We start from the raw sequence: 26,943 nt of genomic DNA on the forward strand, positions 1-26,943 counted from the left end.
TGTGGAGTGGGATTATGGGTTTGGGAGCGGGATTAGCTGGATTGAATAGTGGTGAATATCAGAGAGAGGTCCTCGTAAAATATTCTCATCATTGGGTCACGATACAACACGATTGTGATGGTAAGCAGCCATTCACAGCTACATACAGTAGCAACAATGCAATGATTAAAGAGTAAAAGCTTGTTGGACATGAACTTCACTTTGCAGCCAATTTAACAGAAATAGTGACAGGGGGTTAAGTGGGTTCAATTTAATAATTAGGCTTCTTAAGAGCTTCAAAGTTGATCGGTCTTTGGAGAATTATAGTTATATTGTACAAGCTGTTATTGTTCTGTTGGCTACATTACATTTTAATATACTATATATGATGACTTTCTTCAATAGGTATGGGTAAAAACACATCAAGCTAAGTCGGCAGCATGGCAAGGTCTAGTCAGTTTTACTTGTAATCGGCCAATATCACAAATTTGCCTCGAGGGGCTTCACAATCTGTACAGCCTCTGTCCTTAGACCCTTAGATCAAGAATAACAGAAAGAATCTTCAGGAAGACCAACAGAGGAAGAACCTATGTATAAAAGAAAACACTTTTTTAATAAAGATCCATCTTGACCAATCAGGTTATTTCGCTGAAGTAAAAACAAGTGCAGTGAACCTCTCTTCCTGGCATCTATCTGACCCCAGGTGAGATGAGGTCAAGTGAGGTCCAGCGTCTGGGCCAGGTGGTCCGAGACATGGATGGTCAGTTCAGCTCAGGTGTCTATTATTATAGCACGGGACAGACGGAAGTGTCCATTTCCTGTCTTCCCTCCAGGGCAGGATGGGAAACTAACACCAGTCACCTGCTGGAAAACCTCGGCACGAGCTGGAAGGTTAAATCCACCAGCCTCAGCACCGTTGTTGAGGGAATGGCGGTCATTATTTCAAGCTTTCCATACGTGGTATAGCCGGGGGGACGACGACTAACGGCTCTGAGTTTCAAGCATCGGTTGTTCACAAGCAAGACGCTGACTTAAATGTCATTTTAAAAAGAATTACAAAAAATAAAACTAACATCAACAAAGATGACAAAGCATGGAGGAAGAGCAGACTCGAGGATGTTGTATTTCAACATAATGCTGACACTAAGACGGCCACAGAGAGTCGAGACGATGGACACGAGCCTGGTAAGAAGTGTGGAGACAGGGTGTTAATTCAGCAGCTACATTATTTCACTGACACACATTTAGTCTCAGTTTAGCTAAAAAAAATCAAATATCAAGTCAAATATTGTTGTAATTTACAGATAACATTGTTTCCGTACTTGTAAGATTGTATTAGGAAGTCTGTAATTTCAACTTTTGGCCCACTCCTTTAAAATGGGAGTTTAACCTAATTAACCTCTGCATGCCTTCAGTTTGGCCTCAAATTAGTGCTGCAACTCTCCTCCAAGATGTCCCAAATAAAGTTAGCCACTTGATCATCAGTTGATTAGTGAAACTATCAACTGTTTTCAAAAGCTCATTAGTTTTAGCACTATCCTGTATAATTAAATCTTCCTCTTTCATCTTTCTAGCTGCACTTCCCTCCTTTCATCCACTCCTCCTCCTCCTCCTCCTCCTCCTCCTCCTCCTCCTCCTCCTCCTCTGCAGTCTTCCTCTCTTTATCCCTTCGTGTTTACCTTTCTGATGCCATTAACCCTTTTCAGACCATCTCATTTCTTCACACACAGTCCTGCCCAGCCTCGTGTGACCAGCCATAGTTTGAGTTTGTGTGTGTGTCTGTATGTGTCTCGGAGGATGCACCGATGTGTTTGTAGAAGTGCTTGCAAGGGTGAGAGGAGAGCCCTCTGTGGGTCACGGCCCCCCTGCCGCCCCCAGCCACAGTGATACAGTAACAAAAGGGGACCCCCCGATAGTCCTTTATTCCCCCTCAGCAAGGTCAGACACAAAGACCTGGCCGGCCTGTTCTCAGCCTCGCTCTCCCACAGGAACATGTTCTGTGGTGTCGACACAAACTACCAAAGTCTGCCCAGATTTGAATTATGTTCGTGGAGATGAGAGGAAATTGTGTCTCATTCTGTTTTTATTTAACTGATGGACTGGAATCATGTGTCTGGATGATGAACTGTACTGTGATTTTTTGAGCCTATACTGGCATCAATAAACAGACGGTGGTACGAGATTCCATTTAGAGCTGAAACCATTATTTTATAAATTAGGTACTGAGAATTTTGGTTATTCGCCGACAATTTTCATAATTCTTTTAAAGCAAAAATGCCAGACATTTACTAGTTCCAGTTTCATAAAAGGGAAGATTTGATGCTTTTCTTTATCATATCTTATAGTAGATTTAGTATCTTTAGGTTTAGACTGTTTTGTTTTGACACACACACACACACACACACACACACACACACACACACACACACACACACACACACACACACACACACACACCTCAGGCTCTGGGAAATGACATTTGGCATTTTTCACATTTTATGAGAAATTAATCTCAAAAATAAATTGCAGATTCATCTTTTGGTGAAAATAAAAATTGCAAAAAGTTGCAACCAAATCAGAGTTGAATGTGAAGTGACTCCATAATTCCTGAGGTCATATCTCCTGTCAATACTCATTGTTAAGAGCAGAGCTCATCCTAAAGGGAAGCTGTATCCGGTTACATGGTCAAGTGTAGTTGCTCTAAAGAAAGGGTGCACCTCATCCTCTTATGAATAATCATTTTGCTCCATTTAAACCCTCTCAGGCCCCTTGCCATAACCATTTAGCTGAAAATGATCCATCACTCCCTCCCAGGCTGCATTACATAGTCACAGGTTTAATGGCAGCCAGCAGCGAACTGGCAGGGTTCATGTTTCGGCCATCGCCTCAGTGGGCGCAGACTAGCTGACTAGTATTTGTGTGTATTCATGTGCATGTCTGTGTCTCAATGTCAAAGCCAATGCACACGTTCATGGTGGTAAAAGGTAGTGTGTGTGTGTGTGTGTGTGTGTGTGTGTGTGTGTGTGTGTGTGTGTGTGTGTGTGTGTGTGTGTGTGTGTGTGTGTGTGTGTGTGTGTGTGTGTGTGTGTGTGTGTGTGTGTGTGTGTGTGTGTGTGTGTGTGTGTGTGTGTGTGTTCTGTAGACGGAGAGACGGTACCTGGAATGTCCGTTGGGTCACAGTGAGTGGTGTTGCCGAGGTACTCGTGTTTGTTCTATAAGGCGGTACGCTCCAATGAAGGGCTACACACAACAACAAAAAAAAACGACGCCGGATACCAGCCCGACCCTTGCCCCTTCAATGTACACATATGTACATGTTACAAAGCAGACGACTGTGTAGTGAAGGAGAGAAGCGGCCATTGGGGTGCATCCACTGTAACGGGACGGACTAGAAATGGAAGTCAATCAGGTGGAAGAGTCTGAGTCAATTGAGGAATCGGATATTTACATCTGCATACAGCGTGTTTGTTTACAAGCTGTGAGGACGGAGAAACTTTGTTAAAGGGTCACGGCCGTGTTTGACGACATGAAGGAAGCACGTCCTCGTCCTACATCCAGTCTGCACCCTACTTCCTGTAACCGTGCCACATATTCAGCTTGCATGTGTGTTTTAGGAAGGATTAAGTCTTGATTAGGGTTGGGCTATTCGACAATACAAACTGTGAGAGGATTTTACGAGGTATCTATCCCTTTAATATCTTTGCTTGTATTAGCCCATTGTGGGCACTGTAAATGAGAAAGTTGCTTTATGACTTTATCGCATTTACAATATTTTTGCATAAATGTGATGAAGAACTTTCATTTGTTTTTAATTCACTGGATTCACCAAAAACGGCAAACCCTCAGATACTTCATGTATAAACAGTTTCTTAATTGAATTCCCAGGAAATGTGCTATATCAAGATGTATTGTGTGTGTGTGTGTGTGTGTAACAATATAAATGTCCATATTTTGGGATAGAAGATTCTATCCATATCCGTAGACTTGATCTTTAATGATTCTGTATTTGCAGCCAGCACTGCTTACTGTGGAAAGACTTGGTCTCTGTGCCGGATTATTACACGTGTCTCTGTGTCTTTTGTTGTTTTCCAGCGTGGTGAAGGTTCTGCTCCAAGCCGGTGCCGACCCAAACGTCGGAGATCACTTTAACAACGTTTACGACACCTCACGGGAGAAAGGCATCCACTCACTAGAAGGTGAAAAAAAAATCACGTTTGTGTGTGTGTGGTTGCTATATTACAAATATGAATCCTAAGTGTTGAACCAGATATTATGAGACATTATAATTTGCATATATGTACATGTTTCATTTCTTCCGTATTATTTATTATACATGTTCTGTGACAAGTAGTGTGTGTTTTATTTGTTTTTCTTCCAAACTGCACACACAGACGAGATGGGGCGCACACACACACACACACACACACACACACACACACACACACTATACCCCCCAGTCTGTGTTGGGTTTCTGCAGACATATTTATATGGGATATGTATATTGCAGACATTTATATGGCTGTCAGGTTTTGGTCCACGTGGGGCCGGCGTAGCGTGGGGAAGCGTTTCCCAGACGCAAGCTGATGGATGGGCTAGGGGGGCCTGTGCGACGCTTTATTGGGTTAGCTATGATTATCCCGCCCTATCTCTCTCGCACACACACACACACACACTCACAGACACACACACACACACTCACAGACACTGCAGAGAGAGACTGTCGGAGAGATGGAGAAGAGGAGTGGGATGGATGGAGGAAAGGGAAAGACTGATGAAGGAAGGGGAAAATAAAAAAGGAGGAAGGCAGTGAAAGAAAGCGAGGGTAAGAGAAGAAGGTAGGGAGCAGCTGGAGACGGATGGAGTGAGGGAGAGGTTAAAGATGGAGGAGAAGGAAGAAGATGCGGATGTTTGAAGGGGTGATAGAGGGAGGGAGGGAGGGATTGAAGGAAATGGGTGGGATGATGAGGAAGGGAGAGGCGAGGAAGTCGGGAAATGGATGAGACAAAGTTATTGGGATAGAAGGAGAGGGGAGGGAGGAAGAGGGTGCAAGTGATGAAAGGAATTGATGGATGCAGAGGAAGAGAGGAAGGAGGCGGGAAAAAAAATGGATGATGGAGGAGTGGCACGAGATGAGTGCTCTTATGAAAAAGAGAAGTAAGGAGAAAATGATAGACTATCTCTATTATTAGTAAGGAGCAAAGCAAAGGAGACCCTAAAACACAACTCGCATTATGACTATCATGTCGGACAGTTGAGCCTAAATCTGTGAAAATGAACAACTCTTCCAAAGCTGGAAACAGGAAAGACAATTTTGTAGTCTGCAGTGTTATCACAGTCACACTTCACCATTGACTGTGAATAGATTAAAGAAAGTTATTACAACATTTCCAGTTAAAGTTGTTTGTTAATTCATCATACTCCTCTTCTCGGCTCCACGAAGAGGAACTTAAGTCTTAACGTGCTCAAATCTGAAATTCAGTTAAAAAAAGAAATCTTACAAATGTTCCCAGCAGGCTTTTTGTGTGTCTTTATTTTCTGTCAACCAATGCATGTTCTGCACAAAAACTAAAAAGCAATCTTTTCTTCTAATCGTTCGTGTCCCTACAGTTCTTGTGTCCAGAGAGGATGAGTTCAGCAGCAGGCTCAGCAGCAGGGCTGGCTTTCGTGGTTGCACGGCGCTTCACTACGCCACACTGGCTGATGACCCACGCACTGTGCGCATGCTGCTGGAGGCTGGTACGTTACACCCCAACACAACCATCCCACACCTCACTGTATGAGACCTTGAGGGACCTCTGAGGGTCTAGATATCTACATTATACATAGTTTTATGTATGATGAGTTGATTTTCTGGCATGGACCCTGTTTTTTCACCAACCTTTAGTCGTGAATTTCTTTAGCCGAGGTATGAAAGTAGGATCAGTGTTCTTGACTTTGCTCTGGCTCATGTTTCTCATTTAATTGTATTCTATTGAGGTGCTTCATCGTCAGAGAAAGGGAGGAAGAAAGACCAAGTCCGTCCCTCGTGTGGGAAAACTGCAAAACAAAACAAATGCAGCTGTCACCTGAACTCCGTCAGTCTCAGCTAAAACACACTGACAGAACTCGATTATATTATCCAATGTCTTCATCTGTTGTTAGGCGGCACCATAATGTTTAATCTATATTTAATTGACCGTTACTTTGCTCGTTTAATACTAAGGAGGTTATGTTTTCAGTCCTGTATGTTTACTTGTTTGTTACTTGACATATTTTGGTGGGAATGTGTTAATAGATCAAGAACTTGTTGTACTTGTGTGTGTGCCATTTAGAGATCCTTTACATTTGAACTGTTATGTGTAGAAGTAAACATTCAGGCACCGCCCATTTCCTCCTGAGCATTTCTGTAAGAAGACAGAAAGAAATGGCACATTCGATAATGCTCCCATGAACCCATGTTGCATGTTTTCCCACCTAGTATTAGTTTCTGGTTCTGCGTGCTTTTGTAAAAACAACAATGGCCTCTTGGCGTTCATATAGTTTTATTTTGAGCTTGCATACACACCGGCTTGTGTTTTCTTCGTCGTCCTGCTTTAATGGGATTCGATTGTTTCTGTATTGTTAATTAATGTCCAAGAATTACTTATTCTTAAGTGCATTTTATTAATTTGAGGAAACAAATGACTTATTTAAGGGTACCCGTTTTATCGCGACACATGTCAGGCTCCTTACTTTAATCTTTGCTATCTAAACTAAATGGTTCTCATTCTGCCCTCCGAGCTGTAGGCAGTATCGTCTCCATCAGCCTTAAAAAGCTTTCCATGTATCATCATCTTAACACTTCCACCCCCGAGTAATATAAACAGTATTACAAAGCTCATTTGAAATTGATCACTTGTTCATACCCCCTCTCCATTCACCCCCATTACACTCGCACCTGTCGTTGACTCAGCTCCACGGACACGGGCACACACACACACACACACTCTCTCAGACCCTCGGGGCAGAATATCCCCCTCTGTTTCCAGGCGAGCAGCTCTTAAACAAGCTAGGCCTAGTTGAACTGTGACCCCCGCACAGAACATGCCCTTGGGGTAACTCCACAATCACAGGATGTGTGTGTATGTGTGTCTTTGTGAGTGTGTAGGTGTATGTGTATATGTCTTTTGTGAGTGTGCTTGTGCACTCAAGTCTCCATCTTATTTATTAAAATATTCATATATTCATGTATGCTTTTATCCTTTTGATATGTTTGATATGTTTTTGAATCCTAACTTGGGGGGGTACATTTGTAGTTGTTGCTTTTTTAGGCTGATATTTTTTTTCATCTAAAAGCATTTTTTGGATCAAACACCCCAACCACCGTCACTAAACACACAGTCACACACACACACACACACACACACACACAATATAGTATTAATGTCTTGTTTATGTTTATGATGGATGGTGCATCCAAAGGCTCTGTCTGCCTGTCTCTCCCGTCTCTCCCGTCTCACCCCTGCGTCAGTAAGCACTCTGTACGCTTAAACAAATCACTTCGTCTAACTCGATCAAATGTTCTGCAGACGCATTTTTGAATTAAAAAGGTAAGAAATTTCACAAAGCAGGGGCATTTGTTTTAAGTCAATCTGATTAAAGACGCGGTGGGTTTTTGCTCTCCCGGCTGGGTTGTTGCCGGTTTGGCGCCACCATCACGGCCAATAACAATCATGACATCACCAACGCGTTACTGTCCATGTGCATGTGTGATTCTGTGTGAGCGGGTGCATAGTTAAAGACTTTGATACAAGTTTTTAATGCATTTGATTGTTCTTGGCAAAGCTTATGTGATTTGTGCCGTCTTTTTTCTTTAACCCATTCCCTCTTTGTAGCCTCCTATCATCTTGTTTTACATCATAACAAAGAATCGTATAAACTGCCACAGCTTCAGGACATTTATGTGGATTTGGGGGTGTGTGCGTGTGTGTGTGTGTGTCCGTCCTCTGACTGTGCGTCATCTTCCCTTCATATATGTGCACAATGTGTGTGTGTGTATCTTATACCTTGTTATTTCCCTTGTGCTTGTTTGCGTCCATGTTACTCTGCCAGCCGTGGGTTTGCTCTCTTGGCCTTAGCCGGCCCTCGACTCGCATCTCCATCCATCACAGTCTCCAGACCCACCCTCGGGCCTCCCCTCGCCCCACACTCCCTCACCCCACAGTCCCGCACCCCACAGTCCCACACCCCATAGTCCCTCACCCTTCCTGCGGAGGCTGTGTAGATTCTCCCCAGGCTCCACATCAGGCCCGTGGCCACAGGCACTCGGTAATGGACGGCTCTGTAGGTGGTAGGAGGTCAGAAGAGACACACATGCTCACAGACACACACAATACAGTACAGATACAAGGGGACACACACACACACACACACACACACACACACGCGCAGACATTTGCACAAAGACCAGCAGGGGCTCTCTCCCACCAGCTGCAGTGAAAGAGAGGGAGGAGGAAATAGGAAAGAGGAGGGGTCTCCTAATAGGCATAACTAAAGCACTCCTAATGAAGGGATTGTGTGTGTGTGTGTGTGTGTGTGTGTGTGTGTGAGAATGTTCAGCTGGGGTGTGTGTGTCTGTTTGTGTGAGTGTCGTTAGTGTTGATCCTGTTATAAAGTGCTATGGCCCAGAGGGTTGGCCTGATATTAAAGCCCTAAATGATGCTATTTATTATGTCCAGTGTGTGTGTGTGTGTGTGTGTGTGTGTGCGCGTGTGTACTTTATTGCTTTCCTCCCTCATGTTTTGGGTGGATGGGGGGGGGGGGGGGTTAGTGGTGTATTGTTGTCGGGATCGATAGCTTTGTGAGCAGGTAACAAAATTTAGGCGTTTATCGATAATCATCACAGTGATTATTAGTCTCTGCGGTCGGTGCTCAGAACAATAGGAACAACCGGCACCTGTAATGATTACTTACACTGTTACAGTCTTACAGTGTAGCTCACTCAGCAAGACTTTAGATGGGTCATCTGCTTCTTAATGCACCATTCAACATCCTGTACATTCACTACATTGGTCACTAATGTGGTTTTGTGCATCATTTTCAGATTTGGTACAAACATCTGTCCTCATTAAAAGGGACCTTAATATACTCTTGTTAGACCTACATTTTATATCTTCAAGGAATATTGTGAAATGCATCAGTGACTTACTTCCCTCCCTGCTGACTAATCGTCTAAGTTGCCCATGTCATGTCACTGCAATGAGTTTACACAGATTTCTCCTATGCTTCCTCCCCTCATTGGTGTCTTAAGGGCCCTTTCACACCTACCTCCTAAATTGCAGGTGTGTAACCTCCCCTAGACCACAGTCCGGACCAAACGGCCTTGATCCGACAGAAAGAGGCTGTCTTGCTTCAGATTTAAACGTAACCATGGTTTTGTTAGCTAGAGTCAAACATTCAGACACTTCACTCAAAACTAACCGGATCAAATGTAACAAGAACGCAAACCTTGGTTCTCGACTCTTAAGCTGTTTGACTTATACTAAGACCTCAGACCCAGATGAGTCTTTTTAAATGTTACTTATTTTACTTTTTGATCATAAAACAAAGATTCATTTCATCAGTCTTTGATAGTTCGTGCTATGGACGCATTTTGGTTGTTACCAGGAAAGTCTTGAGATTTGAAGCCACAGCCTGGAGGTGTGTACGTGTCGATAACCTACTGTAGAGTTTATTTATTGCGTTTTCATTCAGTCTTTTGTGTAGCTGATGTGATGGAACATTCACTTGTTCATGTGGAGGCACGTGTGTGATTGTGACTCGGGGTTGGGCGTGGTGGCACAGGTCGGGGCAGAAGGCACTGCTAACCACCCTCGCTGACAAGTCCTGGCACACTTCACTTGTGCTGCTGTGACATTATGTTTCCTCCTCATTGATACTCCAACGCTTTAAAGATCCGTTTGACTCTTCCTGCTGTGTGAAGTGTGTGTGCTTGTATGCCTCAATGGCCCCCAACCTGCAACAACCTGCAGTGTGTGTGTGTGTGGATTCGATAATAATCCAGGGTGTTGCTGCGCGGGTGGAGGGGTCAAAGTGTGTGTTATTGGCACGCATTGCAGATATGAAACCCCCTGCAGGGTCATTGCATCGCCGTCCTGCTTCACTGCAGTCAGTCTCAGTGACCCCTGAACACATGTGACCTCCCACCCCTAACCTCACTCTCTCCATCAACGTTTTGACCCCCCTGCTGAGGTGGTGTGTGCATATTCTTGTAGTACTTGCATTAAAAAAATAACAGCATTTCTCTAAACAGAAATGATGTTGTCAGTCATGTTGTTACATTTAGTTTTCTAATATATGACCTGTATATTTGTGTTTTTCTTTTTGTGTTGAATGCTTGCATACAGGTGCCAACCCCCTGCAGACCAATGGTTTGGGACACACAGCACGTGCGTATGCTAAGGAGGGAGAATTGAACACCGTACTGCAGGAGTTTGAGGGCAAGGTATGACACAGCACTCTTCATTTTGTTCTTACGTACAAGCTGTGCAGAATGTGCACGCAATTAAAACATTAGTTTCCATGCACGCTAATGTTTCGATACTGTAGTCGTTTCCTGTGGCCTGTGTCTGAATGACTCGGCACTATTCAATCAGCAGACATCTGTGTCATTTACTTGCCTTCATGCGCACAGACACACACTCCTCAGGAGGTCTGTGTCAGTGCTGACTGAGTGACAGGTGCTATTGAGTATTGGAGTCGTGGAAGCTGGTAGAGGTTAACTGGGGTTAAAAACGTGCTGAACGCTATAAACACTTGGATTATATATTAACTTTATATAGATATTGTTATATGAGACTAGATATAACCTGCAACGCACAAACAAGCAGCATTCAAATGTCTTAAAATATCATATAAATATATATTTTCTTAGATTGGTATTTTTCTGATCGTTAAAATATGATTTGAAATTGGGAACTGACCAATCTTTGAGTTTCAACTGCTTCGTGCTATAGGATCAGCTGACTGCAGGGACTCCAGCAGACGTGCTCAGCTCTTGGTATTTCACAGGTGTAGAGTAGTTGAGGTGGGGTCAGCTGTTTTCCTAAATAAAACTTGAGTTACCCCGTAGTTATCTAGCCGCTTGACAGCAGGCCAGAGCTAAGCAAGATGGAGAGAGAGAATAAACAGCCTGCTTCCACTGCAGGGTGCAAACCTGGAGTCTGAGGACACAAAGAGGAGAGGATGGATGAGTCATGGGGTGGCTGCGAGGAACACTGAGGGAGAGAAACTGGGGGGGGGGGGGGGAAGCCTGAGAATAAAAGGGGTGGAAGAAGATTTGGGCAGAGGAAGAGAGGGGGAAAAAGAGATCAAATCAAAGAAATGAAGGCAAAGTTCAGAGAGATAGTGTGTTGGAGGTAGGGAGTAAAGGGAGTAGTAGAGAGACTGTTGCCTCTAGAAGGGTTTCTGCGTTAGATGCTTACAGTCTAAGTGTGTGTTCACTCTTTTCATGTGTCCGTGTCTTTGTAGTGGGGATGATCTGTGAAACTGGAAAGGGTGGTAAAGAAGAGGAGTAAAGAGGGGCCGACTTCCAAACTCTTCAGTGTCCTTGTGTTCTTCCCTTGACTTGATTTTCTTTCACTACCTGATTCATGGACTGTCTCATCTGTTTCCTGTATGTTCCTCTTCTTTACCTCCATCTAGTTCCAGGAGGTGCAGGCTCGGCGGGAGGCGGCGGAGAGGCGGAGGTTCCCCCTGGAGAGGAGGCTGAAGGAGCATATCATCGGACAGGAGGGGGCCATCAATATTGTGGCCTCAGGTAGACACACACTCACGAAACACGCAGAAATAACACGTAATAAATACATGCTTTAAAGCCGAAGCCTTGTTTCCACACGGTTTCTCTTTTAGTTGTTCTTTCTTTCTTTTCAATCTCTCTTTTCCGCATGTTTCTGTTTTGCTCTCTTTCTGTCCTCCCTTCCCTCCCACAGTAGGCGGGTTCAGACAGACCGGCGGAGGCTGTAATTGGTTAATTGTGATGAATGAGCTGTCTGTCAGGCATACACAGGTGCTTTGTGCATGTGTGTGTGTTTGTGTGTGTGACAGCTGAAGAGGCCAGGCTTGGAGCCGCCAGTTAACACGATTACAGAGGAGACATACTACAGACCCCACTACCCCTCCTCCTCTATTCTCTCCCTCCTTCTGCCCCAACTCTCCGTCTCTCTTCCCTTTTCTCTCCTCAGTTTCTCCCTCCATCTCTCTCTCTTTACCCCCTCCATCTTCATCACACCCACTCTTTCTCCTTCACCTTTCTGTTCCTTCCTACTTCCACTTTGTGGCCTCCGCCTTCTGCATCTTTCCATCATCGTTCCTCCATGCTGCGCCGTCCATCTCCCTTCCAAGAAAACACGGAGAGTCGAGGCTGGACAGACGAAAGGCAAAGTGATGGAGACAGGAAGAGGAAAGCAGATGAGACGGGGGTAAAGCAAATGGAGGCAATGGGAGACAAAAAAAAGAGACGGGAACGCTGATGGGAGGAGATAGCAGAGAAGTAGCTGAGAACCAGAAAGCTTGGAGCATTGACAGAAAGACAAAGAGAGCGAGTGTAATGCATAGAGGAGAGGAGGGAGGATGAGTTAGAGCACAATAACACAGCAGACAGTAAAGAGCTGATATTACACCAGGCATCCATGGAGGCCATGTATTGATCCGCAGATGTGTGTGTGTGTGTGTGTGTGTGTGTGTGTGTGTGTGTGTGTGTGTGTGTGTGTGTGTGTGTGTGTGTGTGTGTGTGTGTGTGTGTGTGGCGAAGGATGAGGCTGTGTGTTATTTTTATGATCTTAGACAGATTTGTGAAAATAATCAACTCACTCCCAAAGCTAGAAGCGGATATTATAATGTCTAATGTTTTTGTGAGAGCAAATACTGCAGAGTTTATAACCAACAGGAGAACAACTTGGATGTTTCCCTCCCAGACATAAAAAAAAAACTACCTATAGTATAATTCTGAAAATACAAAATATATCTATAAAGCAAAATACAAAAACAGTAATCGCTTTTTTAGCAATAGTTACATTAAGTGTCATATAGTGTAGATATTGCTGGGAGTCAATGAAGGAAGAGGGAATCGTGGGTCTTGTAGTCTTTGGCAAGGTGATGAATGATTGTTGTTATCATGGCAAATTGTCCTGAAAGCCATAGAAGACGTCGCCGCAGTGATAAAGGAACAGCTTATTGATCTCTGAGAAGTATTACAGTGAATATATCTCACACACACACACACACACACACACACACACACACACACACACACACTGAAAGCAAGCAAGGAAGGAAGGATGCCTAAAAGAAGCAGATAGAAGATCCATCTACAACGATATTTACAAAAGCACGTTACCTACTGTGCATTAATACGTGTTGTTTGTTATTTTGTCAGTTGAGATGAGCCGAGCAGGAATAAAACTCTGGCAGAGTCAGAGAGGGGAAGTAGAGATGAGGAGATGAGGAGATGGACCAGGAAAGAGCGGAAGAGATATACTGGAGATACGGGGACAACAAATGAGAAAAGGATGTACAGATAAAGAGATCTGCCAGATTATGTAATCGCAGAAGCAACACATACAATATATTTTTCTATATATCATGAGTTCTAAGAGTGATTCAACTTGTGGAAAATGTCCAAGATCTTCTCCCTCCTTATATTTCTGTAAAAGCAAAATTCCATGAAAAATACAATTTAAGGTGACGTCTTGAAATTGCTTGTTTGGTCTGACCAACAGTCAACATAAAGATATTCAGTTTACTATTATATAAATCAGATCTCACATTTGAGAAGCAAGAATTGCAAGAATGTCTTTATTTATTTTACTATTAAGCGTATATCCAAGTTGTTGCTGCTCAATGTGATATCTATCCACCATTGATTTAATACAGTAATCGTTTTTTTTTAGCATTTATAGTTTATATATCTATATTTATCAATTTTGCAGACCACAAGTTGAGAAAATATAATTTATTTCTCATATCGGGCATTCGGTGTGTTGTCATGTCTCCAAAACTGCTGTTTCCACCTGAACTTCTAATGACGAACAGCTGGCCTGCAGCAAGACACACGCGCACACACACTCACACACGCACACACACGCACACACACGCACACACACGCACACACACAGGAAGGAGGTTAGATTGATCCAGGTTTAGCTCTCAGGGCTAAGAGTTATTGAGGAGAATCATGCCTCTGTAATCATGTTAGAGCCAACCAGACCTGCCCAATACACACCGCTCTGACTGTGTGTGTTGTTAGTGTGTGTGCGAGAGAGAGAGGGAGAGAGAGAGGGGGAGAGAGAGAGAGAGCGAGAGAGAGAGCGAGAGAGGGAGAGAGAGAGCTTTCATTTGTTTTTGTGTCTCCTTCCTTTCCTTGTTGTTGTCGTCGGGGTCCTCTGAGAAATGTCAATGTGCCCTTCTGTCAAAGTCGGTCTCAATCAGCTAAAACACACACACACACACACACACACACACACACACACACACACACACACACACACACACACAGAAGGTTACGCTGTCATTCACACAGCCATTGATAAAGCAGACAGAGCTTTGGAGCCCCTCTTGTCACTGTTCATCTCTGTGTCCATCTCTGACACACTCGTTTGTTTCTCTGTCTCCTTATCTCCATCACTCCTCTGTCTTTCCCCTCTTTATCTCCTTCTACATCCTTACTCCTCTTTCCTCTCCTCATCGTTGCTCCTCCTGCTGCTTCCCTCTCTCCCATCATCTCTCTCCCTCCCTCATTCTGCCTCTCCTCCTCTCCTCCTGCCAAGCATCTGTTATTTTATGATTATCAGCTATTAGTAGCTAGTTTAACACTCAGAACTGGTGTCTGTCGTGAAGTATTTCAGCGGCACTGCATCACACGCATGGCCTCTCTTAGATTACAATGAGTGAGCTGGAAACGTCTCATCCTCCTAGTAAAATATGCTTTGATACATATTGTTGCTGCTGTTGGATCTATTTTACTGTTGCAGAAAGTTAAATAGAAGTCTTGGTTCCTCTGTTCTCTTTAGCGTCTTGGCCGCAGCGTTCTCCTGCCACTTATCATCTTCTGGCTGCACATGATAACTTGCCAAGAAATCGACACCTAGATGCATTATTTAAGCTTGTTATCTCCAACTGTATTTGCTAACTATAAGATATTTATGCTGAGAACTTGTGAGTCTTTGGGGACAGTTGGCCAGAAGTTGTAAAGACAACAAGTTTAGAAGAATGCATGGCCGGTGTATTAAAAAAACAAATGTGGAATACATTTTCCAGCCTGCTAAATGTAATGCTACTCATTGATTCACTCATCTTCCAAAATCCATTTGAATATTTTGAAATGCTTCTCACAGCAAATATTGATGTATGCGATTAATTTAGATGAATTAATCACAAAGCTTGTAATTAATTAGATACATTTTGTTTAATCGCTTGACAACCCTAATAAAAACATTAAGATACTGACGCAGCTCAAGCAACAAGGTGAGAGGTCAAATCTGTTGTTTATAGACCAACAATGACCCACAAGACTCAGGATATACAGGATCCTATCATGAATGATCACACACCATGTAAAAGTAGAACATAAATGAAATAGCAGCTCTGCAGCAGCATCAGTTGTTCTGGGAGGTGTTGAGGTTTGTGTCAGCTTTATAAAGATTTGAATGCTAACTTTTTGGATACAGCCACTGATTTTATATCCCTGCTCAACAATTAGGGGGCTGGAGCCTCTCGGCTGGGGTACACTGTGAACAGATTGTTTCTCAAGGCTAACACAGGGACACACGATCACCTGTGCGCAATTTAGAGTTTCCAATTGTTTGTCTATGGACTGTGGGAGGATACCAGGAAAAACAGCCGGAAGAAAGCCACAAAGACTCAGCGGGAAGTCCACACATTAAGGCCTTCGCCTGCCAGTGGATTCAAACCCTGGGCCTTTTTTGCTCAAGGCAACCAATAAGCCACCGACTTGATTTGAGCCTGTTGGCTAAACCCTGCTAGTCTATGGCTCTGGTTTTGGCCCGGGCCTCTCCACAGCTTCAGATTTGGATGAGTTTGTGCTAGTGTCTGCTTCTTCGTCGAGTGGCTGAATCCACGGGCCAAATACACTCTTTACTCTCCTCCGATCCACCTCATCATCTTGTCTTTGTGTGTGAGTGTGAGTGTGGTTGCTGGGGTGATGGCAGGGTTGGGTAGGCACTCCTCTTTAAGCAAGCGTGTGTGTCTGTGTGTGTGTGTGTGAGGCTGCGATCCATGCTAAACTGATTTCGCCATGGCCGCGCCAGGGAGGCTAACACAATTACTGCTGGCTAATGGCCCCACTGACTGAGGGGGGAAGAGAGGCAGCGTGGGTAGCTTTCTGGAGGTCTCTCATCTTGCTCTCTTGCTCTGTTTTCTCTCTTCTGTCTCTTTTTTTTTTCTTCTCTCCACCAAATGTCTTGACCCTTTTCTCATCCCTGCTCTCTCGCTCTTTTATCATAGTTTCTGGGATACCCGTCGCCCTCAGGTCAACTCAGTTCAGCCGGGTGAAACTCACAATACTTACTGCGAAGGCAAACAACAGAAATAATAGTCTCTCTCCCTCTATCTGTCTCTGTGCTCTTTAGCCATCAGGAGGAAGGAGAATGGTTGGTACGACGAAGAGCATCCTCTCGTATTCCTCTTCCTCGGCTCGTCAGGAATCGGTAAATCACTCTCATCTTTCACACCAAACACTTCCTCTCCCTCGTTTGAAAAAAAACCCTCTTCAGTTTCTTGAAACGGAACACTTGAGCAAGTTAAGTTTCTGAAGTTTGTTGAATACACGCGGGGTGTGTTTCTGCCAGTCTGCTGATACACGAGACTACAAAAGCACATGTGTCGCACTGTAAAAGGTAAACACCAACTACACAAAAGTATTCAGTGAAGGAGTTTGTCTCCAAGGCGTCGTAATTTACTGCGTGAAGTAAGAGAAGAATTTAAACCAACATTTTGGACTATTTCTAATGAATTGATTAATTGCAAATATACACATTGTTATACAGATCAAACAGAAGAGCTGTATTTGAGTAAAGAGTAAAGTAAACTTGCTCTAGGTAGTGTTCTGTCCCTACAGCAGGTGCAGTAAGAGGTCGGTAAAAGGTCAAAGTTAGCTGGCTTAGTAAGCTAAATAAGTGTGTTTTGTGTTATTGCAATGAACAGGAAATGTATGCAAATAAAAATAGACTGGAAAAGAACAAGATCGTTAATTTGGTAAATGTATTCTATGGTTACATGCTGCGTCGCCCCCCCAGATTTAGTCCCTCCCACAAATTCTCTGATTTGCTCGCTTGTTTCTCAATCAATTTTCCTTAAGGGATAATAAAGTTAATCATCAATCAATTTCCAACAGGGGGAAACTACAGACCATCTTAAATCACTGGCAACATTTTGAGACGTGGGCGGCGATTCTGAGGTCATGAACCAGACTAGTATCTGGGGTTTAGTAAGCAGAGCTTGTACTAATGTGCATATTATTACACAGCAATACACAATCTACAAAGATGTTCATAGACAAACTGGATGTACAGCATGTCAAATCAATACAAAGTCAAAGAAACACATTTATAAAAGCAGATCCTTGTGCATTATGGTTCAGTACTGGGATGTGTGTGTGTGTGTGTGTATGATTCAGGACTGATCAAGGCACTTTTTAATTGATCAGTATTGGCTTTATAAAGTGCCTTCCATTTCTAAACTTTTGTTCATCGCAGCCCGTTGACCTCTGGGTTTAAAACACTGGAGGACTCTCTGACGCACAGCGTTGAGAGTCTGAGAATCTCAGAACAACACTACAGCGGTTTCAATTAAAGATATCCACTGGGGGGGTCGGGGATGAATTGAGACTGTCGACAATCTGTGTGTACCTTTCTGCTGCAACAGATTCACACTGACAATCCTGTGTCTGTGCAGCTGTGTCTCACACTTACCGTCAGAATAAAGGCAAAAATGCCACAAAAAGAGGGGAAACTATTATTGCAGGGCTTTGATACAGGGTATGTTTTTATTGCACTGTAAAAAAAATATCAAAAGCAATTTGATTTTAAGCATTTAAAAGCCGTGTGTACTATGGAACTGTATTGTGTAGGAAAATATACGTTTTTGCATCAACTCGATATCCGTAGATATTCAATATTAAAGGGCAGTACTTGACATATCCAGTTCAGAGAAAAGCTTAAATGCTCTCAAACGGCAGCGAGATGAAGAAGTGTGAGTGCATGGGTGTGTTGGAGAGAAGGAGCGAGGGAGACGGAGGGATATTAGAGGGCCAGATAGATGGCTAAAAAAGAGGGAGATGGTGAGATGACAGGCCAGAGAGATAGATGAAGGAGAGACGGTGTTCATATTCTCTGTTGCCTTCAGCGACAAACAGTGGCCATGAGACATCAATATTAAACACAGCAACAAGACACACACACACACACACACACACACAATCATCATACCCATACCAAACACAAGACATCAATATCATATATGAGCATTTATATGCAGAATATTTTAGCGACAAAGATAATGTGTGCTTCTGGAGAGCAGGAGATGATTGAAAGCTTTGTAGAGGGAGGCACTGGGATTTAGGCCAGCACTTAGAGAAGTAGAGACATCGTATTTCTGTCTGAAATGAGTAAGCTTGTTTTCCTAAAATCTCTACATACTTATGTGTTCCAAAAAAAGCAGAGATTGTTTTGTTTTTTTTATATATATATTAAAAACAAAATAATTAAATGGAGGCCGGGGTTGTTCGTGTTTTTGAAGCTGAATAATAAACAATGTCTCTGTTCCATCGGTCGATGGCGGGTGTCACAGGAAAGACAGAGTTGGCCAAACAGGTGGCTCGCTACATGCACAAGGACATCAAAAAGGTATGTTGTGTAGCGTCACACACACACACACACACACACGCATACTATATACACCAGTGTTTTATCATTCAGCCAATAGGTGGCAAACAGGTGTTCTCATAGATATAAAACACAGACATTTAATTTAGCAGCTCTTTCCTCCGTGAAGAAATGACACAGAATTCAATTTGTTTTTGTTTCCATGGTAACTTTTAGTAGCACATGTTCAACCACGAAGATACACACTGATACAGCAGCATGTTGCATCTCTTGGGGAGGTTAACCCATCGTGTGATTGCAGGGTTTCATCCGTATGGACATGTCCGAGTTCCAGGAAAAACACGAGGTAAGACACTTTTACCTTTTCAAAAACACACATCGGCGTGTCATCAGTTGCATCGCTCTGCTGCAGATGCATGACACTGACGCATTAGATTAATTCTGTTTATGTACTCATAAAGGACGCATAAACCAAAACGAATGTTGTTTTTTCCCTTGTTGCTGATTCTTTGGTGATGAATACATTTAATCAGTGAACCAGAGTTGCATTCAAGAACTACATCTAATGATTTCACCTCGGTGTGTTTTATCCAGTGTGGAGTGTGATCCTGGCAAAAAATACTTTTTGTGTTACATTTGTTTTAACTTCCCTCTGTCCCTCGTCTCACAGGTGGCAAAGTTCATTGGCTCCCCGCCGGGATACGTGGGACATGAGGAAGGGGGTCAGCTGACCAAGCTGTTGAAGGCGTGTCCCAACGCTGTTGTCCTGTTTGATGAAGTAGACAAGGCCCACCCTGATGTTCTGACTATCATGCTGCAGCTCTTTGACGAGGTGCGTATACAAACGCACAGAGGAGAGCACAGATGTTATACCTTTTTGTGAAGTTACATTTATCCTGTGTTCTTCTATTTGATAAAACATTTGCAAACTTAACTTTAATGAGTTGATCTCTCAGGGTCGCCTCACAGACGGTAAGGGGAAAACCATCGAATGTAAAGACGCCATCTTCATCATGACATCTAACATTGCAAGTGATGAAATCGCCCAGCATGCACTGCAGCTTCGCCAGGAAGCTGAAGTGGTCAGCCAGAGAAAGCTGGCCGACAACCTCGGTGAGAGACGCATACATACTTAGAAATGCAAACGCGATGATGCACAGCAAACATCACCTTGACTTGCGTTTGTTGCGTACATGAATACAGTCAAAAGTCAAATGAATGTTGATGTTGTTGTTTTCCCCAGAGGATGTACAGAAAAGTGAAGACGTCAAAATTACCCGACAGTTTAAAGAATCTGTCATTCGTCCGATCCTGAAGGTAACTGCACCTTGTTTTGGTTTTATCACAGTCAAATGTTCCAGTTTTTCTACAGCAGTGTACTATAATTGTCCCGAGAGGCTTCGGTTATCATTGTTAAATCTTTGGTTCCTCCCCAGGCTCATTACCGGAGAGACGAGTTTCTGGGTCGGATCAATGAAATTGTCTACTTCCTGCCGTTCTGTCACTCAGAGCTGCTGCAGCTGGTCAGCAAAGAGCTCAACTTCTGGGCCAAGAAGGTGTGTAACACTGTGATTTCACAGCACCCTACATTTACAACATGGGGTGTCCTCCAGTGGGGGTGGAACGCCCTGCCCACTTCATCCTGCAGCCGCTGAGCTGTGCAGGAACACACGCAGATCAATATTATGTGCCACTACTACTCACTATAATGTGATTACAGTGTTTAACATTCCTTCATCAATATTTAATTATTAATATTACAGCTGGTGCCCTGAAAGCCAACATGGTTCCCTGAAGGCAACTGATAGGAACCTGACTCGTGACTCTCACTCACAGTGTGTGTGTGTGTGTGTGTGTGTGTGTGTGTGTGTGTGTGTGTGTGTATATAGTGTTTCTGTTATCTTTAATGTTTTAAGTGTTCATGTCTTGTAGTAATTTGCCTTCCACTGTACGTGGCTGCAGTGCTCGCAGCAGAAATCTCATTATGACAGAATCCTCATGAGCCATTTGTTTGTCACTCACATTAAATCAATTAAATGTTTAGTGCCATCATTATTGCCTTTTTTAATACGGTATTTGTAATGTTGTAATATTAGCGTTTGTATGGTATTTATTGAATGGAGTGTTAACATCAGTAGCTAAATGAGCAGCTCTGGTCGCTACTATTGACTGGTGTTTGATTAAAACGCATTAAGGGCCTGTTGATTAGCACTGGCAGACATGCTGCTTGACAGTATCTCCTCTCTGCCTGAGTCTGCATCCACCATCCTCTCTTTCTGATTTGACTGTTTATGATACTCTTATGTACTTAAGGCCTCAGCCTTTTAAACATCAGCACGCCAAATTAACCCCCCCCCCCTCTCTCTCTCCCCTCCCCCCCCCCCCCCCTCTCTCTCTCCCCTCCCCCCCCCCCCCCTCTCTCTCTCCCCTCCCCCCCCCCTCTCTCTCTATCTTTAGGCTAAGCAGCGTCATGGCATCACTCTTCAGTGGGAGCACCCGGTTCTGGACCTGTTGGCGGGCGGGTATAACATGCATTATGGAGCACGCTCCATCAAACATGAGGTATGCAGGTGCTGTAACACACACACTGTCACACTAAGTTGTCTGAAAAGTCTTTAAAGAGCTGGAAATGATATATGAATGAATACATTAAAGGCAAATGTCATTATTCTTGTTTTTGTAGTATCAGTCATTATTCTTATCAGTTATAACATTTTACTCACCAGTACTGAGATCTGGGGACAGTGATTCTGGTTGTGTGTGTGTGTGATTGGCACATCCCTAGATCTCAACAATGACGTCAGTCAGTAAAACTATCTCCTGTCAGCAGAGAACAACGACTGGTTTTCAGTAACGCTTCTAATATCATATAGGCGTGTAGAGCAACTCGGACATCGCAGTAGGCAAACCAGTCTGTATACTGGTTTAAATATCATTTTCTAAACTCTGATCCCTCAGGTTGAGCGGCGGGTCGTCAACCAGTTAGCTGCAGCGTACGAACAGGAGCTGCTGCCCAAAGGCTGCATCCTGCGTCTGTCCGTCCAATCAGTGGACCGGGAGGAGCCGAGCATGCCCAGTCTGCGCCTCGAAGTGGTAGGAGAGGATAGCTCAACGAGAACGCTGGACATCCGTCCACCGCTCAGCCCCGAACACTAACACAGAAGCACAGAGATCCATATGCACACATGTGCACTTTCCACACATACAACATCATCATCATCATCATCATCATCATCATCGTAGTGTCAGGAGGATGGATAGTTCTTGATGGATGTTATCAATAAAGGTACCTCTGATAAACACATCACTGCCTCTCTGCTTCAGTACACACATGCAGTAATTACATGCCAACTGTTCTGCAATATTGCAGCACAGTATCTGCCAGCAATGTGTGCTGTAAGCAGTGTATTAAGTCAACCTTTGTGACCATTAAAGTTTATCTTACAACGGACTTTCTTATCAGCTGGGTGCTGATATCAAGAGCTGTGCAAACAGGCTCATGAGATGATATCAAATATAAGTGCAGGTTGTAAATGTAGAACAGAGGCGTCAGCTTCATCGACATCCAACATCTCATCAGTCGATAGAAGCCATCGTATTCGCTCAAACAAAAGCTTTGCATCATTGTTTTTGTTCTTTTAGTAGCCTACTGTTGATCAACTTCGCTGTGACATAGAGATGAAGTTAATGTCCACTTTATAGTGTAGAACACTAAAAGAAAAAAGCCAAATTATTTATAATTTATTTAATATATAAGCTAAGTTAATGGTAATACCCAACGCTGAAGGGATGAATGTAAAGTTGTCGTTGCAAATGAAAATAAAAACGAGTAGCAACACTTAAATCGCTTATATTTATTTTTAAGTATTTAAGAATGACAATGTTTGGATAAATAACATCCACTTTGACTTTGTCCGTTTGCTGTGAAGGAAAGTATTAATGACCAAAGATGGTTTGACAGATTGTTGCCTGTGTGTTCACTTTAACGCACACTTATAAAATCCTCACCAGCACTGATAAATGTTTGCAAACACAACCTGCTTATTCATTTTGTTTTAGTCGATGTGTTAGTGGAGAACTACCAAGCAGAAATGTAGAGTAGCCCATGTGAATGATGGGTAATATAACTGCCTTGTGAATTGTTTCTGTTGATGCATGTTGATGTAAAGAAGTCTCGTCCGTCACTGGTGCTGTACAGTGTGTCTGCGCAGGCAAGCCTATCTGACATTAAGAGAAATTTAGAGTCATAAAGAAATAATATTCAAAGTGTTGTTTCATAAATGTTTTAACAGCATGTCGACAAGCCGCCAAATGTAATCGAGCGACATTTTTCATTCTTGTATCCCAACCTCCACCGTGTAAATAAAGTCATCGCAACAAAAAGGGAATTCCTCTGTTTATTGTTCTGTTTGTGTTGCACTGACACTCCTGATGGATGGATGGATGTGTGTGTGTGTGTGTGTGTGTGTGTGTGTGTGTGTGTGTGTGTGTGTGTGTGTGTGTGTGTGTGTGTGTGTGTGTGTGTGTGTGAGACCAGTGCCTGGGTGGGAATTCTGCAACAATAACGCTTGTCCACCTTGTGAAACAACATGACAGAGGAATTTCCTTGGAATTCTGCCCTATGTGGGGGTCTGTGTCAGACGCTGGGAGGGAATGCAGTGTGCTAAATGCCACAGAAATGTAAAAGACAACACACAAACACACGCACACTGCATGAATGTCTTCCCTCTTGGGAGGAATTAGCATGCAGGAAAAAGACACATTCACTCTTACTGTGCTCCGCCTGGACCCCCCAACAACACACACATTTAGCCTGTTTCACACACATCTACAGAGTCACGGCTGTTATTCCCTGTTGAGTTGCAGTATAACACCACACTCACTTTCTGCACGGCTGAAATTATTGGTCAGTCAATTAGTCACCAGAAAATGAATTGCCATCAATTGGAATGATCAATTAGGCGTCAGTTTTCAAGCAAAAGTGCCAAACATTTGGCTTCTTCACTCTGTTTTCTATTATTGTAAATTCAATATTTGTTGTTTTTACAAATACATGCTATTTGAAGATGTCATTCTGAGCTCTGGCAACTTGCGATGGGCCGTTTTAAAAATGTTTTGATATCTATGTACATAAACGATAATCAAAAAAGATAACAGATTGAATAAATAATTAAAATATTCAGTAGTTGCAGCCCAGATTTTCTTCCAATAAGACTTTTCAGTCATATCTCACTTGTCTCAAAACTAATTCAAGTGAAAACCTGAAATCCTGCTTCATTAATTTGCCATCTCCTTTATGATTTGTACTTTTAATAATGGAAATCAACAAAGGATGGTGGCTTTTACCTAGACCCACCTCATCAGTGTACCTCAGAGGTATATTTTGTGCATTCATAACGCCCACCGTTGGGTCCTGATGATTTGTTGTACTTCCTTAGAACTGAAAAGAGAGAAAAATACAGATGTTTTTTTAATTGTCTGCCAACTTCTCACGGATCTAAGCTTACTGTGTGGTTGTGTTACTTGTAGTTTGCACTGTAAACAAATAGTCGTGTACTTTAAAAATGTTATCTGCATGTTGTGAAGTGGATCGAATGAGCGACAGACCAGCAGACGCTTTCAAAAGTGGGACTCTTGAAGTAGCTGCATCTGGACAGTAGATCAGGTTTTGCTATGATACCTCAAGGCTTTTTTCCAATCTCTTATAAGCCTCAAACACATCTACACTTTATGGTTTTAGGAAGTCAAGCTGGCGTGTGTGTGTGTGTGTGCATTTGTGTGTATCCATTTACCCTCCCCGAGGAGGAAGACAAGAATAAGAGGAGGAGGGGAGAGAGAAGAGGCTCTTAGTCTGTCCGTCAGGCTATTTCTGACTGCTGCCATTTCTCTGATTAGATTATGGAGAAACAGAAACCTGGCCCTCCATCGTCCTAACCTCCCTCTCACTCTATCTCGCTACATTTTGCCCCCCCCCCCCCCCTCCCTCAGCTTCTCCCTCTCCTCCACCTTTTTCTCTCAGTCCTTCCCTCTTCCTCTGCTGTCCATCGGTCTGTCTGTCCCTGTCCCTCTCTGTGTCTTCTCCACCTTCTGCTGCTGATACAACTGGAGGAGAGTTCAAGGTGCACGACAAAAGCAAAACAGAGAAGTGAGCGAGTAAAAATAAAGAGACCAGGATCCACACAGCAGCAGTTGCCTCTGCAACACAGAGCAAATAGATTAAGGAATAATGCATGGCCTTCGTTAATATTTCACTATACATTTTCCAGACAAATTTCAAAAAACATTTAGGGGCCCTGTTATCCTCAGGGATCAAGGCGCTGAACATCCCCGGTTCTGTGTCCGGACTGGGACCTCTGTTGCATGTCATTCCCCATCTCTCTCTCTCCCCTCATTCCCTCTCATCTCTGTACTATCAGCTAGTAAATGCATACAATGTCCAAAATAATGATAATAAAAAAGACCAAAGCCATTTTACATGCAGAACCCCTGGGGGTCTGCCGTAGGTGCCATCTTTGTTTTGTTAGTTACAAGTAGAGGGTTTACCGAGTAATCTGAATACATTTTAAGAGTCAAAAACAGCAAATTTTATATCACTCTAGATTTGAGACGGTACTACTGTGTTTATCCAGATAACACCCAATTCCCATCTGCATTTATTGTGAGTCTAACTGTTGCGTTAGGGTTCCCAGTCTGTGTACTTCAATGTGTTACATGCACAAATGGACAATGCACAGTTATGTGTGAGATCTGGCTCATGTGCTCTACTGCTTATGAATACTAATCTCTGTTCTGTAAGTAAAAGAGAAGTTTGGGTGTGTTTGATTTCAGTGCAGTTGCTGTGCAGCAGCAGCAGCAGCAGCAGCTCAGAGAGGTGCAGCAGCCAGGTGGAGGTGGTGAATGATGAACGACTACTAGAGGCTCTCCCATTATCATATCTGTCCCTGCTCTTAACGGGGGATTTTCATCCGTGTCCCTCCTCACTCCTCTCCTCTCTCCCTCCCTTCCTCTCCTTCTCATTGTGCTCCCCCAGGAAAGCGATCGATTTCACCACCATTACCTCAGTCCTCTCAGCTTTAAAGATGCTCCTCATTCATGCAGCTGTAAAGCAGCACAGTTACCACAGCCTTTTATTTTGGGTTTACATGTTAGCTCAAAAGAGACTTCTGTTAACGTTTGGGCTTATAGAGGCTTTGTTGTGGTTCGGGGATGGACCGACGGACAGGGGTTGCAAACACCGGATGCCGTCCCGTTACCGCAAGGCAAACACGTGACAGTCCCCTGGGAGAATTAGCATAAAAGACAAATAAAGGACCCTACGAAAAACACACCAGTCTGCCCTCCTTTCTTTTAAAGAAAAGGAAAGAATCCATTCCGCCTAATTCGAACCTTGCTCAGGGACAGCTCGCGTGGCAGATTGCAGCCTAATTAGTTTAGAGGGAATTTAATTCAATTAACTTTCCACAGCTCCGCGCGCCCCGCCGCTGGGCTGCTTTCAGAGCGCGGGGCCAGAGCTCGAGATCTAATTAGCGTGTTTGGAGAAGCTCTCCTGCGCGCGGCCATCCCTCGCCGCTCCAGCTGTGGTGTGCGTGTGTGTGTGGCTGTGTGTGTACGTACTATGGTCTCCCGGGACCTGGTTTTTATCCTAAAAAGCTTCTTTTTTAAGTAACATGCCGTTATCCATTAGGATAATACAGGTCTGGTGCCGCAGTGGAGAGATGTACGCAGCATGTGAATAACCGCAGCTGCTCTGCGTCATGATGAATGTATGTTGAATTGATGTTAGAGTGGACTTAAATTAGTGTGAGTGTAATTTGATGGCTTAAAATTAATGAGCACATTTTGTGGCAATTGACGAAACTTCAGCCTGATGGGCCTTTGTGCTCAACAATTATTTTGTTCTCATTAAACTGTGTTGGACTTCACGTTTTCGATCCAATCTGATAATAATTTGTGGATTTGTGTTTGTGGATTTATGTTGAGTCAAGCCTATTCAAGCAAACGACGCTCATCACTGAGCACAGGGGTTTCTCTACAGGCGCTTTGATAGGTCCCTGGTGATAAAACATTAAATATGATGAGATACTATGCGTCCTATAAAGCACAAAAT

General features: G+C 43.4%; 1 protein-coding gene across 1 annotated transcript in view; it reads left to right on the top strand.

Annotated features, from left to right (window-relative positions):
- clpb (ClpB family mitochondrial disaggregase) overlaps window positions 1–23,219 on the top strand; it is a 30,638-nt gene extending 7,419 nt beyond the window's left edge. Inside the window, exons 4-16 of the mRNA XM_029446293.1 lie at window positions 4,072–4,175; window positions 5,587–5,715; window positions 10,344–10,441; window positions 11,641–11,755; window positions 16,584–16,661; window positions 18,802–18,857; window positions 19,138–19,182; window positions 19,507–19,668; window positions 19,793–19,949; window positions 20,080–20,153; window positions 20,273–20,392; window positions 21,294–21,398; window positions 21,795–23,219. Coding sequence (XP_029302153.1) covers window positions 4,072–4,175; window positions 5,587–5,715; window positions 10,344–10,441; window positions 11,641–11,755; window positions 16,584–16,661; window positions 18,802–18,857; window positions 19,138–19,182; window positions 19,507–19,668; window positions 19,793–19,949; window positions 20,080–20,153; window positions 20,273–20,392; window positions 21,294–21,398; window positions 21,795–21,992 — 1,441 coding nt within the window. The 3' untranslated portion in view covers window positions 21,993–23,219. The remainder of the gene's footprint in view (window positions 1–4,071; window positions 4,176–5,586; window positions 5,716–10,343; window positions 10,442–11,640; window positions 11,756–16,583; window positions 16,662–18,801; window positions 18,858–19,137; window positions 19,183–19,506; window positions 19,669–19,792; window positions 19,950–20,079; window positions 20,154–20,272; window positions 20,393–21,293; window positions 21,399–21,794) is intronic.
- Window positions 23,220–26,943: the final 3,724 nt, after the last annotated feature.

Source organism: Cottoperca gobio, chromosome 13 (genome assembly GCF_900634415.1).
Source record: "Cottoperca gobio chromosome 13, fCotGob3.1, whole genome shotgun sequence".
NCBI classification, from domain to species: domain Eukaryota; kingdom Metazoa; phylum Chordata; class Actinopteri; order Perciformes; family Bovichtidae; genus Cottoperca; species Cottoperca gobio.